This window comes from Empidonax traillii, unplaced genomic scaffold (assembly GCF_003031625.1).
Source record: "Empidonax traillii isolate 1590-97213 ecotype Southwest subspecies unplaced genomic scaffold, ASM303162v1 scaffold455:size476776, whole genome shotgun sequence".
NCBI lineage: Eukaryota > Metazoa > Chordata > Aves > Passeriformes > Tyrannidae > Empidonax > Empidonax traillii.
Window position 1 is genome coordinate 219,716 of NW_020955648.1, and position 15,895 is coordinate 235,610.

The 15,895-nt window shown below is 49.8% G+C and overlaps 1 protein-coding gene across 1 annotated transcript in view; it reads left to right on the forward strand.

Annotated features, from left to right (window-relative positions):
• Window positions 1-15,841, forward strand: part of CSF1R (colony stimulating factor 1 receptor) — a 19,351-nt gene extending 3,510 nt beyond the window's left edge. The window contains exons 2-21 of the mRNA XM_027895288.1: window positions 1,848-2,093; window positions 2,865-3,149; window positions 3,847-3,983; window positions 4,669-4,828; window positions 5,675-5,864; window positions 6,560-6,675; window positions 6,928-7,048; window positions 7,674-7,864; window positions 8,413-8,525; window positions 9,947-10,073; window positions 10,547-10,651; window positions 10,964-11,074; window positions 11,255-11,417; window positions 11,965-12,065; window positions 12,210-12,328; window positions 13,058-13,180; window positions 13,304-13,415; window positions 13,730-13,829; window positions 13,952-14,057; window positions 14,534-15,841. Coding sequence (XP_027751089.1) covers window positions 1,848-2,093; window positions 2,865-3,149; window positions 3,847-3,983; window positions 4,669-4,828; window positions 5,675-5,864; window positions 6,560-6,675; window positions 6,928-7,048; window positions 7,674-7,864; window positions 8,413-8,525; window positions 9,947-10,073; window positions 10,547-10,651; window positions 10,964-11,074; window positions 11,255-11,417; window positions 11,965-12,065; window positions 12,210-12,328; window positions 13,058-13,180; window positions 13,304-13,415; window positions 13,730-13,829; window positions 13,952-14,057; window positions 14,534-14,665 — 2,858 coding nt within the window. The 3' untranslated portion in view covers window positions 14,666-15,841. The remainder of the gene's footprint in view (window positions 1-1,847; window positions 2,094-2,864; window positions 3,150-3,846; window positions 3,984-4,668; window positions 4,829-5,674; window positions 5,865-6,559; window positions 6,676-6,927; window positions 7,049-7,673; window positions 7,865-8,412; window positions 8,526-9,946; window positions 10,074-10,546; window positions 10,652-10,963; window positions 11,075-11,254; window positions 11,418-11,964; window positions 12,066-12,209; window positions 12,329-13,057; window positions 13,181-13,303; window positions 13,416-13,729; window positions 13,830-13,951; window positions 14,058-14,533) is intronic.
• The last annotated feature ends 54 nt before the right edge of the window (window positions 15,842-15,895 follow it).

A 15,895-nucleotide genomic window follows, 5' to 3' on the forward strand; every position in this document is an offset into this window, starting at 1 on the left:
ACCCAGAAGAAATCACAGCTTAGCAAAAAGGGGAGGAATGTTGTGCCACAGATATGTGGAAAATGTGGCTTTGCAAATGACTCTGGGATATGTTTTCCTCCACTCGGGGAATAAATGAGGCTTTTCCTCTTTCCACAGGTAGATAAAAACATCACCCAAAAAAAAAAAAAAAAAAAAAAAAAAAAAAAAAAAAAAAAAAAAAAAAAAAAAAAAAAAAAAAAAAAAAAAAAAAAAAAAAAAAAAAAAAAAAAAAAAAAAAAAAAAGGAGGGGAGATAAAATGTCAAATATTCCATTCTCTGAAGATTCTCGTCTTCTGCTTCTTCCCAGAGGGCCAGTGAGTTTGATCTAAACCTTTTCTGAGTTTCCCCGTGACAAGTGTGTCATTGTCACACACCATCAATGCTCTCCGGGGCCTTAAGTCTTAAATTCTCAGCCCTTTGTTGTATGGAGGGAGGCTTCAGCCCCAGATGGCTTAAATGATGTTTTGTGGGCTCTGGGTGTTACAGCCCTGAGCTGGCAGCACAGGACACACATTTATACCTTGGCCATCACAGTCTTCCTCACCAAGTGATCTGTGAGCAGGGGGGGAGGAGGATGGGGCTGTGCTTCTGCTGGCTGTTACAGGGGCAGCGTCCATGGCAGGAGGATCATTGCCTGCAGTGACCTCTACAAAGAGCAACGAGCTGATAGATTCCACAGCTACCTTTATGCTTAGTGTAATCTGAACCAGGGTGTATATCCCTTTAAGCTGTGAGGACGGGTTAGCAATCGGGAAGGAAAGCAGAAGTGGGAGAATAGCCCTGGATAGGGGCTGGAGGAGGGTGCAGAGCCCCCCGAGCACAGATAGCCATTTGCAATGTGTTTCCTGTCCTCCCTGAAGGCCTGGCGTGGGGGTGGCAGCACCACTTCTTCCCTGGCCCCACGACACTGATTCATTTCGCACTTCCCCCCACCCTAAATATAGGTGGTGACTCAAAGAACTCGCTGACATGGCAAAACAAGGAAAAATATTTCCTTCTGACACTAAGGGCTGGAGTAAGACCCTGGTTCCCCTTTACTCAGCCAACAGAGAAGCCATCTTCAAGGTGGAGTTGGCATCAGAAATCCACCTGGTTGTGATGCTGGTGTCCAAAGGACTGCTGTGCTCCATGAACAGCTGCAGTGTTTGGCTTTCCTCAGCTGATTAGCTTTCCTGTGCCTCAGTTTCCTCTCCCCAATATCAATAATAATGCTGGCTCACTTCATGATGTTTTGATGGTATCTGCGAGGAGAACACTGTGTGTGACTCCACGATACACGTAAGGAGGTGTAAAATCCAGCACCTGGAGACAAAAAGCCAGTCTTCCCAAAGGATGTGCACTGATTTCCCACTCTGCAGACGCTTTCCAGGTCTGCTCAGGCTAATCACAACACCACTGCAACACAGAGCCACATCCACCAAACTTGACTTATGCTCCACCAAAGGGTGCAATGGGCTAACCTGGTCCATAGGGCAGCTCCAGCTCTACGACAAAAGGAAAACTGTTGCAAGAAGAGGCAAGAAACAATTTCCAAGCTAACATCTGCCCTAATCAGCTCCAGATGATTGTTCTTCCTGTCCCAGAGGTCTAGATGTTCACATGGCAGGGAAGGGGGAAGGGCAGGGGGTGGTGTTTCTTCTCTGAAATTTATTCCTTGTAGTATCAGGCCATATTGGTGACAGAGAATGGGTGGAGTGATGTGAGCCAAAAAACCAGTCTGAATGCCAAGCTCAGCCTTTTCCTGATGCTGAGATACTCTGTGCTCAGCAGTGTGAACTCCTCTTTAGGGATCATTTTTGCATCCTCACTCTCTCTTTCCCTTGCAGGCTCAGCATCCCCAGTGATCAGCCCTGCCCTCCCTGCTCTGGTTGTCAACACGGGTGACCCAGTCACCCTGCGCTGCTCAGGAGAGTCTGAAGTTGAATGGATTAAACAAAGGAACGCGTTCAGTAACCACACCATCAGCACACTCAGTATTCCCAAGGCCACTTACAAGAACACTGGCACCTACAGTTGTGCTCATGTCAACAGCAGTGACAAGGGCATTGCAGCTATCCACCTGTTTGTGAGAGGTAACCAGCACAACCTCCTTCCAGGGAGCACAGCCATCACACAGGTCCTGTCTACAGCTGTGGCTGTGTGTGTGTTTGAGGAGCAGTGTAGGCTCCTGCTGGGGCAGTGGCTCACCCACAGCCATCTAAGTCCACACAAAATGGGGCCCATGGCTGAAGCCCTGGGGTAAGAGCTGCATCTCATGCATGTTTGAGAATGTCCTGGATCTCTCCCTCTATCTACTGTGGCTTCCCTTCCTGAAAAACCAGGGATAAAAGTCAGTTCAGTGTTATAATGAGCTGTGAGATCTCCAGATCAGAGAACTGTATTGCCAGCACCTCAGATAAGGGAGAGAGTCACATGGATCACATCCTCACAGCATGACCTGAACTGAAAATATTATTTTATCCCAGAAGAAGTTATGCTGTGGGGGCTCCACCGCTTCACTTCATCCCTTCCCTTGTACCAGAGGTTCTGTCCTGGGCAGGGAAGCTGGAGGTGTGATAAATAAAGCTAACACCATGGTGAAAAGTTTAGTTAGAGGTAAGCACATTTCTCAGCCTCTCCTGTCTGTGTGCCTTTGTGAGCTGATTGCTGTGACCCCCTCAAACGGCTTAGCTGGAATTGGGCTTGTCGTGTGAGGCTGAGTCAGGCAGGCGTTGAGCAGGGCTGCCCCAGCATCAAACTCCCACTGGGAAGCAATGCTGGAGACCTGCCTTGTCTGGAATGTGTTTCTCAGCTTCAGTGCGTTTTCTGGTCCCGTTCTCCAGCCTGTCTCTCCTCCTCTGCAGATCCCGACAATGTGTGGTACACCCCAGAATTCCGGGTCCCTGGGACGGAAGGCGGCAATGTTGATCTCCCCTGTCTCATCACGGCCCCTGAGTATGGATCCAATGTGACTCTGACAACGGATGGTGCCTCTCCTCTCCCACCTGGGACCAACTACTCTTTCAGTGCTGAGAAAGGAATAAGACTATACAATGTACAAAGCAAGCACAAGGGTTATTACCGATGCCAAGCAGAGATAAATGGAAAAATTAAGAAATCACCAAGAATAAGACTGGTTATGGAAGAAGGTAAAGGATTGGGGTTGTTGCTGTCTTCAGGGCCACTAATAGCTAAGCAGTAGACAGTTAAAGAAAAACTCCTTACTGGTGGCAGGAAAGACCTTCTGAATCTGCAGTTTCTAAAATGGAGGTCAAATTCCATCAGTCTCAGGTAAATTGTTTCCTGCAGGTGGGCTTCCATGGGCTCAGCAGTCTTCAAATCTTTGCAGGCACTATCACAGATCAGAGAAAAAAGTCCTCAGGCCTTGATGCTCCATGTGTAACCACAGCAGAAGCTTCCCCTTCCCTTCCAACCCACAGTGCTGACTGCTGTGTCCTCCCCCACCTGTACTGCTCCCCACAGACACAAGTACAAAAGGGGTCACTAGGGAAGGAGAAGGTTGGGGGTAAAGAGATTAAAAAAAATGGAAAGGAGAAGGTAGAGTCATAAAGTAGAATCATAGAATAGTTTGAGTGGGAAGGGGCCTCAAAAATCACCTAGTTCCAAACTCACTGCCATTGGGCAGTGACGCCACCCACTAGATCAGGTTGCTCAGGGGACCATCCACGCTGGCCAGGACCACTTCCAGGGATGGGACATCCACAATTTCTCTGGGCAACCTGTGCCAGTGCCATCCAAGTTAGCCAGGTCCTGGGGAGTTGTCCAAAGCACATGGAATCACTGGACCAGCTGACGTTGAATCTCTCCCTGCTTGCCTTTCTGTAGCACCGACCAAGCCTGTGTCAGTGGTGATGGACCCTGCAGACCACGTGCGAATCGTGGGCGAAGCTTTCCAGGTCACCTGCAGAGTAACTGCTCCTTCCCACAGGTTTAACGTCAGATGGGTGACAGCAGCAAAGAGAGTAAGTCGGGCATCTTCGATGGGGTTTGGGGCTTTCCTGGAAACTGGGGAACATAGAGTGGCAAGAACTACCCACATCCATACCACCTGCAGCAAAGCCATGAACTACCCAAGCTGTAGAAATCTGAATATCCTTTCTTTGGGATGACATTGTCAGGATCTTGCTGTAAGAGAGGCAGAGAATATGTTGTTTCAGCTGAGTTCATTGGGCAGAAGCCACAGTTACCTATTAAGGCAACATTCTCCACCTAGCCCTGCCAGGACTTATAAACCAGCAAACGTGTTCAGGACACACAATTCTCCAGAGAAAAGACACGGGCGAAAAAAGGGAATGCATTTCAAAATCTCTGCTGACTTTTAACTGCTAGATGGTTAGATAAGGTTTGCCAGCAGTCCTTATTGTGTCTGATGTCTTTATTAAGGAGCTGAAATAACACGCAAGGACTGTTTGGATCACAGAGTGTGAGGCCAAGTTGCAGTCAGAAGGCTGACAATAGCTATAGCCTAACTGCTGTGGAATATCTGCCATAGATACCTGGGTTTAATCTGCCTCTGGGTCTCCACATAGTTTGCTCTGAGTGATGTACTCTCTAGCCCAGAACTAGAACAGGTGTGTATGCCTGTCTGAAGTGTTCAGTTTGTGCTCTGCCCTTCCAATAGTCTGATGCTCCCTCTCTGCCTGACAGGTCCTGACAAATAAAAACCTTGACTTTGAAAATGGTAACTACTTCGTCAATGAGACCCTGACTGTTCCAGCTGTGACCATGGAAGACAGTGGAAAATACATCTGTATAGCTAACAATTCAGCAGGATTCAGGAATGCCTCGACAGTACTTCAGGTGGTAGGTGAGTACTTCCCCACAAGACCAGGGAACACTGAATCACACCTAGCCTTGGGTATTTGCTGCTTCTGCCTCCATCCTGCTCCTAGTTTTGTTGTTGGAAACATAATCCTCACTTGTGCCTGAAGGTTCATGTGACAAGCAGGGAACTGCTAGGAAAGGAACTGGTGTTCCTTTCACATCTTGACGGGCAGGAGGACATATTTTGGGTTCTGGATGAAAAACTGAAGTGCTCTTTTCAGTCTCTGCGTGTTTATATAAAGCTTTGAAATAATAAAAAAGAATGAGGCAGGGTTAGAAGGAAGGGCAAGACAGATGAGCAGAGTATGGATTTTTGTCTCTTCCAGTCACAGACCCACACAAGAGGACCCAGGTCTGTTATACAGTTGTTTGTATCTCAAGATGGAAAATCCATCCTCGCAGTTTGTAGGCTGAGGTTTGCTGATCCAAAGCCGCTGCATACCATGGCTCAGAAAGAGGGCTTGGAATGAGTTGTTTCCAAGTGAGAAGCCAGGAGTTTAGCTAAAAGGGCCTGTCTTTTATGAACAAGTAGGAGACACAGTTTTAGCCTCATCCCTTCTTAGGATACAGCATGTAAAACCTCTTTCCCCATGAGAGTTCACTAAGGTTTTCTAGCTCCCCTCAGGCAATGTAAACCAAGCTGCCATGACAAAGAAGCAATTTAGAAGTACTCCACTGGCAATATAACCTGTGTAATGTCTCATTCCCTCCTGCAGTCTCTGAGCTGAGGCTGCCCTTTCCAACGATGATCTGTTTATGAAGCTGGTATAAGCTTGTTCCAGGTCTCTGGACGTGCCTGCTGATGTTCATACTCTCCTCCACCCTGCAGAGAGAGGCTATGTGTTCCTGACCCCAGGGAATGCCACCAGCCAGGAGGTTGCTTTGGGACAGAGTCTGAATTTGCAGGTCCACATTAAAGCTTACCCAAAACTTCTCCACTGGGGCTGGGAACACACAAACCCCTTGAAGAACTCTGGGAGCACCATATTCAAGGGCCAAATGATCTCTGGAAATAACTGGTATGTGCTCTTTATCTTGTGCATGTTTCCAGCAATGCTTTCCTTCAGACAGGCAGGCCCCATTCTAGAGAAAACTATCAGGTTTTGAAGAGGGGAACTGTTCTACATTTCTGTCTTCTCTTTTCAACATCATTAGCAAACCACACTGAGGAGGTATGCTCAGGTCAAGGAGGACACCACCCTTCTCTAATTTGGCAGCCTTCTCTTTAGAAAAGCTTGTGGAAATCAGCATCCCATTTGTGATCTGGTTGTTCAAGCCTGCACTCTCCTCGCTGGAAGAAATTGTAGAGGTGGATGATCAGCACAGAAAACTTTAATTCCCTCACTGCTCCTTGGACCTGTCCCATGCTCTGAGGTCTGGAGAGTGTGTAATGAGTGACACTGTATGCCCATCTCTAGAGAAGGCAGAAACATTGTTTATGTGGATATGATCTGATGGAGGGCACAGGCCTGCTCTTCCAAAGCCTACCGCCAACTGAGACCAGAAGGAGACCGAGAGAAAACCATTCCATTTGGAAAATCATTCCATTTGTTGGGGCGTTTTGGCAATTCCCCTTTCATTTTCTTAGAAACCAAAAATAACCCACAAGAGGAAGTGTGGCACTCATCAAGGGTAATAGCTTTAGGGTGCAGCAGCATCTCACTGAGCAAAGCCTGTGTGTTCTTCACTGTTTTTACTCTCTCGTGGTGAGCAGGTACAACAACTCGCTCTTCCTGAACCGCCTGCAGGAGGGAGAGGGAGGGCTCTACACCTTTCATGCCCTCAACAATGAGACCAGTGCATCAGTTACCTTCAGTATCTCTCTGAAATGTAAGTGCTTGCCCGTTCTTTCGCTCTGCTTGCCCCGGGGCTGCTTCCCAGCTGGAAGCAAATTGAGTGTAGTACCAGGGTGCTTCCAGCTCAGGACCCACAGGGCACACAGCCCCAGCCAGAACTTGCCGATGAGTAGCACAGGGGCTGCTGCTGTTTTATTGTTGCACACATGGAAAGTGAACCCACAGCATGGTGGATGTGCTCTTCCTCTGATCACAGCATTCACTGCTTATGTGACTTCCCCAACAGCTTCCCCATCGGTCTGCAAAATCAAGGTGCCAGCCAACGACTCCAGCATCCTCCAGTGCTTGGCCCTTGGCTACCCTGCCCCACGCATTGAGTGGTACCAGTGCCCCATGCACTCTGACAGGTAAGAAATGCCCAGGAGAATGAGCACATCCAAGGTGGGCACTTGCCCTTGCCATGGTGGCGTTTGCTGAGCGCCACCACATGGGCTCCCTTGCAGGCAACAGAGCAGAGCCTGTTCAGTAACAGCAACAGGGATGTTGCTCTGCTGAAAGAAGAGGTTCTTGGGGACTGCCTGAATAGAGGGAGTACATTCCACTCCTGAAGTCTTGAGCTTGAAGAGGTTGGCCAGCTGTGATTCATGTTCTTTCCATGCTTTTCTGAGGAACACGTGGATTCCTTAGTGAAGTGCCCTGGTGTACGTTGCTGTAGAGCTACATCCTGGCTGGTGCAGTCATATTTCTGGGACCTCCAAAGGTCTGAGGCTCTGCAGAGCACAGGTTCACTGAGCTGCAGCATCACAGAAAGCAACTGCAGCTGCCTGGACACAGCTGTTGTGTCTCAGCACCAGCCCCACTGAAGGCACTGTTGGCAGAATGCACCTCAGGCTCTGTCTGAACAGGGCTGTGGCATTCAGGGAGAGGATTTACCTGGGCAGAGAGCAACATAACTTGGAGCTGCAGTGATTCACCTGTGAGCTGCTGTGCTGCAGGGCAGCACTCATGCTCTCCTGCTTGCTATCTCTGCAGATACAACGAGGACTATAGATTGCTACAGAATGACTCCAGGCCCCATGTGGTGAGCATGCTGCCCTTCCAAGAGGTGGAGGTGGAGAGCAGCATCCCCTTCCAGGAGCTGGGTGCCAATTTCACCTTCTGCTGTGTGGCCATTAACGGAGAAGGCAACGCTTCTGACATGTTTCACTCACTCACCATCACCAGTAAGATACAAACTGGTAGCTTGTCAGAATCTGGGGGCTTTGAGGGCCCGTTGTCCTATATGTATTTGCCCCCTGTCTTGTAAGGGCGGTGGAATAGATTCCACAAGCCCTGTACCCTCACAGGTGATGGGAAGCTTTGGTGTTTGCCAATCCTAGGAGCCAACTGGGAATTTCTGGCTGGGCTGTAGCCACATTTCAGGACTCGGCTCCAGGGCACAGTGCAGCCAGCAGTTGCTCAGCCCGCCAGAGTACATCTCTGTTGGGGTTGCATCCTTTGATGGCACTGTTCTTGTTGTGCAAATCTTGTTCCCCAGACAGTCTGACCTGCACCTAGTGCTGTTTGTGTGGAAATTGGGGTGCATTGGGGGAACAATTGCAGCCTTGAGTTTGGCATCAGTTACCAGCAGCTCCCAAAAATGTGTCCCTGAGGCCGGTGCCAGAGTGTGCTGCATACAGGGGAAGCTGAAGTGAATAGCTGGGCAAAATGCTTCCAGAGATGGGATTGAAACGGGACTGTTTTACTCATTCTCCTTTTCTTTCTCTTCCAGGAAGTGTCATGGCCCCCCCAAACAAGCTCTTCAGCCCCATTCTCTCCACCTGCATAGGGGCATTGGTGCTGCTGCTCCTCCTACTCCTCTTCCTCCTCTACAAGTACAACCAGGTCAGATTCCCCGTTGCACAGCAAGGGCTGCCAGGGCTGTCCAGCCTCAGAGGCCACACAGCCTCCACTGGCAGCCACAGGCAGGGATCATTCAGCTTGGAGGCACCAGGCAAGCTATCTCCCACACCTCCACTGCCTCCCAGCTTCCCCCAGGAGTTTCCTGCTGCAGGGCAAAGCTCATGCACCAAACCCAGGGTGTTAACACCTCTCCTGCCCTGGTCCCTCAGTGTTGTAGCCCCCAGAGGTCGGTGTGGTTATTGTTTGTTGCCAGACAAAGGTGCTGACTCTGTGCTGTCAGTTGCACCTGGTTTTGCTTTGGTCACCATAAACCCATGGACTGAATTAAGGAAGAAAAAAAAAAAAAAGTGGTTTGCAGTTTGCGTTTGCTTTTTATTCTCCTCACTGTTTTATAAAAGCTGTCTTTATGGGGAAACAGGATGATGTTAGAAGGAGTTTGTCTCCAGGAAGTCTTGGTCACTATTTTTATATAAGAACTTGCCCCATTTTCTCTGCAAGACTCATTTTCAGAATTTGGATTCCTTCTCTGTTGTTTCCTTAAACTGAACCAATCAGTAGCCACCTCTGCTTCATCAGTGGGTGAAAGTCACCTGGTTTTCAGCTCTCCCTTTTGGCACCCTTCCTTTGGCAGCCTAACAAGGCTGCAAATTTTGCAGCAAAGTTCTGGTGCTGGTTGTCAGAAGATCCATCAGATCCCTCTCTCAGACAAGCACCTACAGCTTTGCAGGGAGAGCTGTCTTTGGCCAGTGGTCCAGAGACAGAAAGAACAGTCAATCAGTGTATAAGCACATATCTGAAAAAAATAGTTTTTAGGAAGGGCTTGCAAGCCCAAGAGAAGCAGGACATGGTTATAAACCTATCTCAGCCATGGGCTCAAGAAGCTTCTCTGCTCCAGCACTGCCTTGCCTCCTTACTTCTGCCATGAGATTCTTAGAAAAGAGAAGAAATTTTTACTTCTCTTTCTCCATTTCTTTTTTTTTCTCTGTAAGGGAAGTGGGGCTGGGCCAGCTCCACCGTTCTGCTGTGCTCAGCAACCAGGGTACCAAGGAAGGAGACACAGTGGGGACATCTCCCCCCCAGCACCAGCTGGGCACTGTCAGCCACTGCTCTGGTGGGACGTGCTGGCTCTCCCAGCTCTGCCATTCCTAATGGAATGCTTTCACTGAAAAAGGCAAGAGAATCTCCCTCAGTCGTGAGTGATGACTTGAGGGGACTTTGTAACAGCAGAGGGACCAGACAAAGCCTCTCCCATTCAGTCCAGGTTCAAAGCAAAAGGGGTATTTGCTGGGCTGAAATCTGTGTCTCCCCTCGGTGCCTGCAGAGTGAGAGGTAGAGGGGGTGCTGGGGATGGGGAACACTCAGAACTCGAGGGACAATGAGTAACTGGAGCCTCTTCCTTACAGAAACCCAAGTACCAGGTGCGGTGGAAGATCATTGAGGCCTGTGAAGGGAATAACTACATCTTTATTGATCCCACTCAGCTGCCATACAACGAAAAATGGGAGTTTCCCAGGAATAACCTCCAGTTTGGTAAGAAACCTTCTGTGCTGCTTACCTGGGGGCGTGAAGCTCATCATAGAGCTGAAAGGCCCCAAGGGTCAGAATCAAAGATCTGGGCAATACCCAAAGCTGCATTTAGGTATTAGAGCAACATCCTTTACCAGGTCTGCCTGTCCTCTTCCCCATGGGGTGGCAAAGGGTAGGCAAATGGTAGGGTGCAACCTCCCTCCATCTTCCATTGCTCCAAGGAAGGTTGTGAGGGTTATTCCCAAGGCACAGAGCTGGTGAGGCATGTTTGGAAATGGCCTTTTTTCCCCCATTTTTGCTCACAGCAGAGTTCCCCATGGATGTTAGCCAGCTCCTGACTAAGGGATGTGTCATCTTCTCTGGGCCCAGCAGGAATCCCCACCCACCAGACATCCTCCTCAAGGTTATGTGCAGGACAACTGTTCCATCTTTTCTATAAAGCATCTTAAAAAGTACCTTTTTATTTCTCTCTGCAGGAAAAACTCTTGGAGCAGGTGCCTTTGGAAAAGTGGTAGAAGCCACTGCTATTGGGCTGGGCAAAGAAGATTCGGTCCTCAAAGTGGCTGTGAAGATGCTAAAGTGTAAGCACAGAGCAATTTGTGAAGGCTGAAAACCCCCATGCCCCTTTGGGCAGGATGTAGTGTGTGTTCACCATGTGTGGGTGCCCCCCAGGCTGCAACACCTACTTTTTAGAGATGTTTCAGGTGCTGGAATCACATTACTGTCATTTCTGTGGGCATGGGATGCCAGAGGAACAGGAGACACAGCTTCCTCTCTGAGTGTGTCTCCTCCTTTTGTTCCAAATATCTGTCTGTACCTTTCTCCGTCTTCCCCCTTCATGTCTTGCTTGTCCTTCCCTCACTCCTTCACAAAGTCCTTCTCTCCCCTTGCAGCATCAGCAGACACGGATGAGCAGGAGGCTCTCATGTCTGAGCTGAAGATCATGAGTCACTTGGGACACCACAAGAACATTGTTAACCTGCTGGGAGCGTGCACCTATGGAGGTAGGATCCGACAGCCCTGCTTCCCCCACGGGCCCCTCCCATGGCCTGCTCCTCTGAGGCTCTGACCTGTCCTCACCTGCCACACCACAGAGCGAGCTGATGAGCTCTCTGACCCAGCAATCCTCAGGACAGGTCACAGTAACACCTTTTCTTAATGAACCCTTTCTGCTGCTCTCCCAGGCCCCATCCTTGTCATCACTGAGTATTGTCGCTATGGAGATCTGCTGAATTTCCTGAGGAGGAAGGCTGAATCCATAATTATCCAGGATTCTGCCCTGGACACCTCTTTAGACAGCGCTGCTGATTACAAAAACATTGACCTAGAGAAAAAATACATCCGCAGGTAAGAGCAGAGCTCGGGGGGCCACAGGCCTGGGGTAGAAGTGTGCAGAGCACTGTGCTGGGGAGAGATTCAGGTCAAAAGTCTGGGGACTGGCAGGATACCAGGATGTAAAAGTCACGTGGGTTGCATGTGTTTGGACCTGGTTATAGTTCAGAGTTTTTCACAGATTTTGACAGCAGTCATTGAACATCCCACAATAAATCCAGGCTTTTGTCCAACCTGTCCTCTCACAGTGTAGAACCAAAACTTCTGGCCTTCCTGCACTGTTGGGCACGTGGGTTTTGTAGGATGATGCTCCCCATCAGCCAGGAGCTTAACAAAAGGGGAGCAGTACTTGGAGCCCCATAACACAGGGCACCAGGGCTGGGTTTTTCTCCCCTTTCTGAATCAGTTCCATCATTGCCTTTCCCTTTGCCCTGAAGCCTCTGGCTAAGTCACCTCCTGCAATCAGGGATGTGTTTTTTCCTCTTGGTGGATGTGGAGCAGGCAGAAGGTACTGCTGGAGGGTGCTAACAGCCTGCCCCCATCTCTGTTGCTTCTCATTCAGCGACAGTGGCTTTTCCAGCCAAGGTTTGGAAACATATGTTGAAATGAGGCCTGTGTCGTCGTCATCATCTTCAGTAGCATCAGATTCTGCGCAAGTCAGGGGTGAGTCAAAGGCTCGTTTCTGAGATTTCACGACTTCTTTCTTTTGGCCACCCTGTCTGGTTTAGCGCTGGGAACCACAACACACCACAGCTTTTGTTACTCGCCAGCTTTGCAGCAAATCTAAATCTCTGCTTTGAATTTCAGGGAGAAGCTTGGAGGAGGAAGATGAAGCCAGGGAGGATCTCCGTCCCCTCAATCTCTCTGACCTGCTACAGTTCTCCAGCCAGGTGGCCCAGGGCATGGCATTCCTTGCCTCAAAGAATGTGAGTGCCAAGAGGACAACTGCCCTCAATGCCCCAACTGGGAAACACCAGCCCAGCCACCCTGTCTGCAGAAGGCTTGGGATGTCTTTGGATGGGGTGGCCAAGCTCAAGCAAGCTGCTGCTGGAAATGGGCCTCTCTGCTCTGTTTGTTGGGTTCAAACAGCCTGGGCCATGGTGACTGGTGTTCCTTTCAGAGTCTTTGTCTCTCTGGGCCATCGCAGAAGGGCAGTCAGTGTTACAGGGGGGAATCCAGGGCTGTGCGTCATGCCAATCTCAACATTTTCTCCCCTGCTTTTACATGGGGTCAGGAACTTTGCTGTGAAGCTTTCTTGCTTTGGCAGCGTCCCTGCTGCCCCAGGGACAAGGAACTGAAAGTGGCCGTTGAGCTGTCTGCCAGAGCTGGCTCAGAGAGGCAGAGTCACCGTGTGACTGTTTCAGAGATGAGGACACAGTGCCAACAGCCCCTGGTTCTGAACCTCCTAAACAGACCCATGAGTGATTAAAGGACATGGCATGAAATGTCAGTGTCTTAACATTGCAGATGAAGTGCTTGAAAGCGAGCCCGCGTTCTGTACGTGACACGGTGCCTCTGACAGGGGCTTTTCAAGCAGCACTGTCAAGTGTTCTCCTGGCTCCTACAAGTTTTGGTGACAGGCCCGGGCCGTAGGGGGTTATTTGGGACTGCTGGTGGCTGCTGCGTGGGTCTCAGCTGTGCTCTTGTCTCCCCAGTGCATCCACCGTGACTTAGCAGCCAGGAACGTGCTCATATCAGATGGACGGGTAGCCAAGATCTGCGACTTCGGCCTGGCCCGGGACATCATGAATGACTCAAATTACGTTGTAAAAGGCAATGTAAGTGATTAAAATGGGCACAAGAGAAAGCACAATGGCAGGGTAGGGCTGGAGAACGTGAAAGACGGGGTATAGCATAAGCTGCCAGCTTGTCCTAGCCTGCAGGACTCTCTGCTCTTCCAGGCCCGCCTGCCCGTGAAATGGATGGCCCCAGAGAGCATCTTTGACTGCATTTACACAGTGCAGAGCGATGTGTGGTCCTACGGCATCCTGCTCTGGGAGATCTTCTCCCTCGGTAAGACAGAAACGAGCTTGCAAACCAGTTTTGTTTCCCACGGCTCACTACTGCCCTAACATCTTTGCAAAAAAAATTTCCAAGAAAGGAGGAAGGTTGACAAAAATCTAGGTTTATCAGGGCTATAAAACACTGTGTTATGCTTCCAGAGGGACCATTAAAAACAATGCATTCTGGATCATCTGCTCTAACTTAGAATTCCCTGAGTAGTGATGCTCAAGTGATGCTCCAGGCTTCCTCTTCCAACCCCTCGAGGGTGGAGTGTCTGAGAGCCTCTGGTCTGAGAGCCACCTCTGCTTGTGTTACTGCCACAGGGAAAAGCCCATATCCTGGCATGGTGGTGAACAGCAAGTTCTACAGCATGGTGAAGCAGGGATACCAGATGGCCAGGCCCGACTTCGCTCCCTTGGAGATGTGAGTGGACAAAGGCCTGCTCAGTGCTGTGTCCCTGACACACAGAGGGCTGCAGGGAAGAGCCCAGGGGTCAGATGTCCAGCAGCACCACCAACCTGCTCTGTCCCTGTCTGGCCCTGCAGGTACAGCATCATGCAGGCCTGCTGGAGCCTGGAGCCCACACGGAGACCGACCTTCGACCAGATCGGATGCTTCATCCAGAAAGAGCTGGAGGTGCACAAGGAGCAGGTGAGGGCCTTTGGAGAAGAGAAGGGTGGAGATCTGCCTTCCCTCTACATGAACACAGCTCCTGGACAACTTTTGTGATGTCCCTTGCTGTTAGCCGATGGGAGCAGTGTAGTGCTGGTGGGAAGTGTAAAGAGGCATCCGGATTTCCCCTTGCTGAAGGGTAAAGTCACTCCCCACCATGACCAAAGAGAGCTGGACAAAGAAATGTGGCTGCTTGGCAGAAACCTCACCTGGGCAGTGATACACTGCCCCCACAGCACCCTGCCCCACTCCCCTGGGTTTGCTGTGCACTCCCTGGGGACTGGCTGTCACAAAAGCTTGGGCACATGCCTGCCCTGCCAGCTGGTCACGCCCCGTGGGCACAGCAGAGGGTGGTGGTGTGGAGTGAGCTGGTCACCCGTGTGGAAACAGGTGTTGTACACCACCCAAGGGACTGGAACAATTTGGGGTGATGTGTTTTTTCCTTTTCTTTCAAGGACTACACCAACCTCCCCTCCACTGCTGAGGAAGACAGTGGCTGTGATACCTCTGGCTGCTGTGAGGAGTCCTGCGAGCAAGAGGAGAACGGGCAGCCCCTCCTCAAGAGCAACAACTACCAGTTCTGTTAGCTGGGACCACAACCCTGGGGTTGATCCTTGTCCTGGCTCTGCAGAGCTCACGGTTCTGCTCTGCCCTCGGACCCAGATGCCTTCTGCTTTGGCCCTCTCTGTGCTTTCTGAAGTGTGAGTGTTACCGACTCCCTCACCAAAAGGAGAGTGAAGAAGAGACTCAAAACCACGACTCACCGTGGGGTCCCTAAGGTCTTATCTTACACCCAGCATGGAGCTGGTGGGATGGTAACAGGCTCCATCTCTACAAGGTACACAGAGGTCCCCAGCACCTGCCTCCCCACTCCCCAGAGGAGGCTGTGGGAGTTTGGGTTTTGTGTTTTTTGTTTTTTTTTAAATACCAGTCACAGCCCAGTAAATCACTGACCCCTTGTGTTTTATAAGCACATCTTGAAGTAAGTCCTGACACTGGAACACACCCTCTTTCTTGGTGGTCCTGCTCTCTTCCCTTTGTCAGTCTGACCCTGGATGGTGCAGAATGAGTGTTTAGATATAGGTGAAGCTTTTACATAGCATTAAATATGCATTAACCCCTACACTTCCTCATTAAATCGATCTCCCCGCAGCTGATGCTTCTGCAGGGAGTGTTTGGGTGAGGTGAACCACGGAGCCAACCCCAGGGTTATGTGAACTTGTGCCCCAGTAACAGGACAGAGGGGCAGCTCTTTCTCAGGTAAAATACAGCAAGAAACCAGTGCTCTTTCATGTGAGCACTGAACACATCCCCAATCCAGGAAAGAATGGCAGCTGAAACAGGTCTGAAAATTATCAACAGAACACATATCCTACAGAACTTCTGAGTTACTGAACATGTAGCAATCACTGCCTTTGTTACGATTACAGACATGCTCTTGTATGTAATTTCTTCAATGTATTTTTAATAGAACAGCTGAGGTGATTTTTTTTCCATAAGCTAGGGCCTAATGCCCTTCAACTTATTTCTCAGTTAGCTCTTGCTCAGGGTTACTACGGCCCCAGCCATCCAGTCTGGTGTACCAGAAGCAGCTAAAAAACCTTCTCAGCTTCACCTGCTGGGTGAAGGATCCGTATTCCAGGTACAAGCACTGACAGGGCTCGGGCAAATTACAACAACTGCATTGCAGGTGGCCTTTGTCACACTGTGAGCAATTATATTGTGGACCATTTCTGATTACATTAAACCTGGTTTTATGCTAACACCAAGTGATTCATTCCTCCTTACTAAATGAAAAGCTAATGTAACTCTATCTG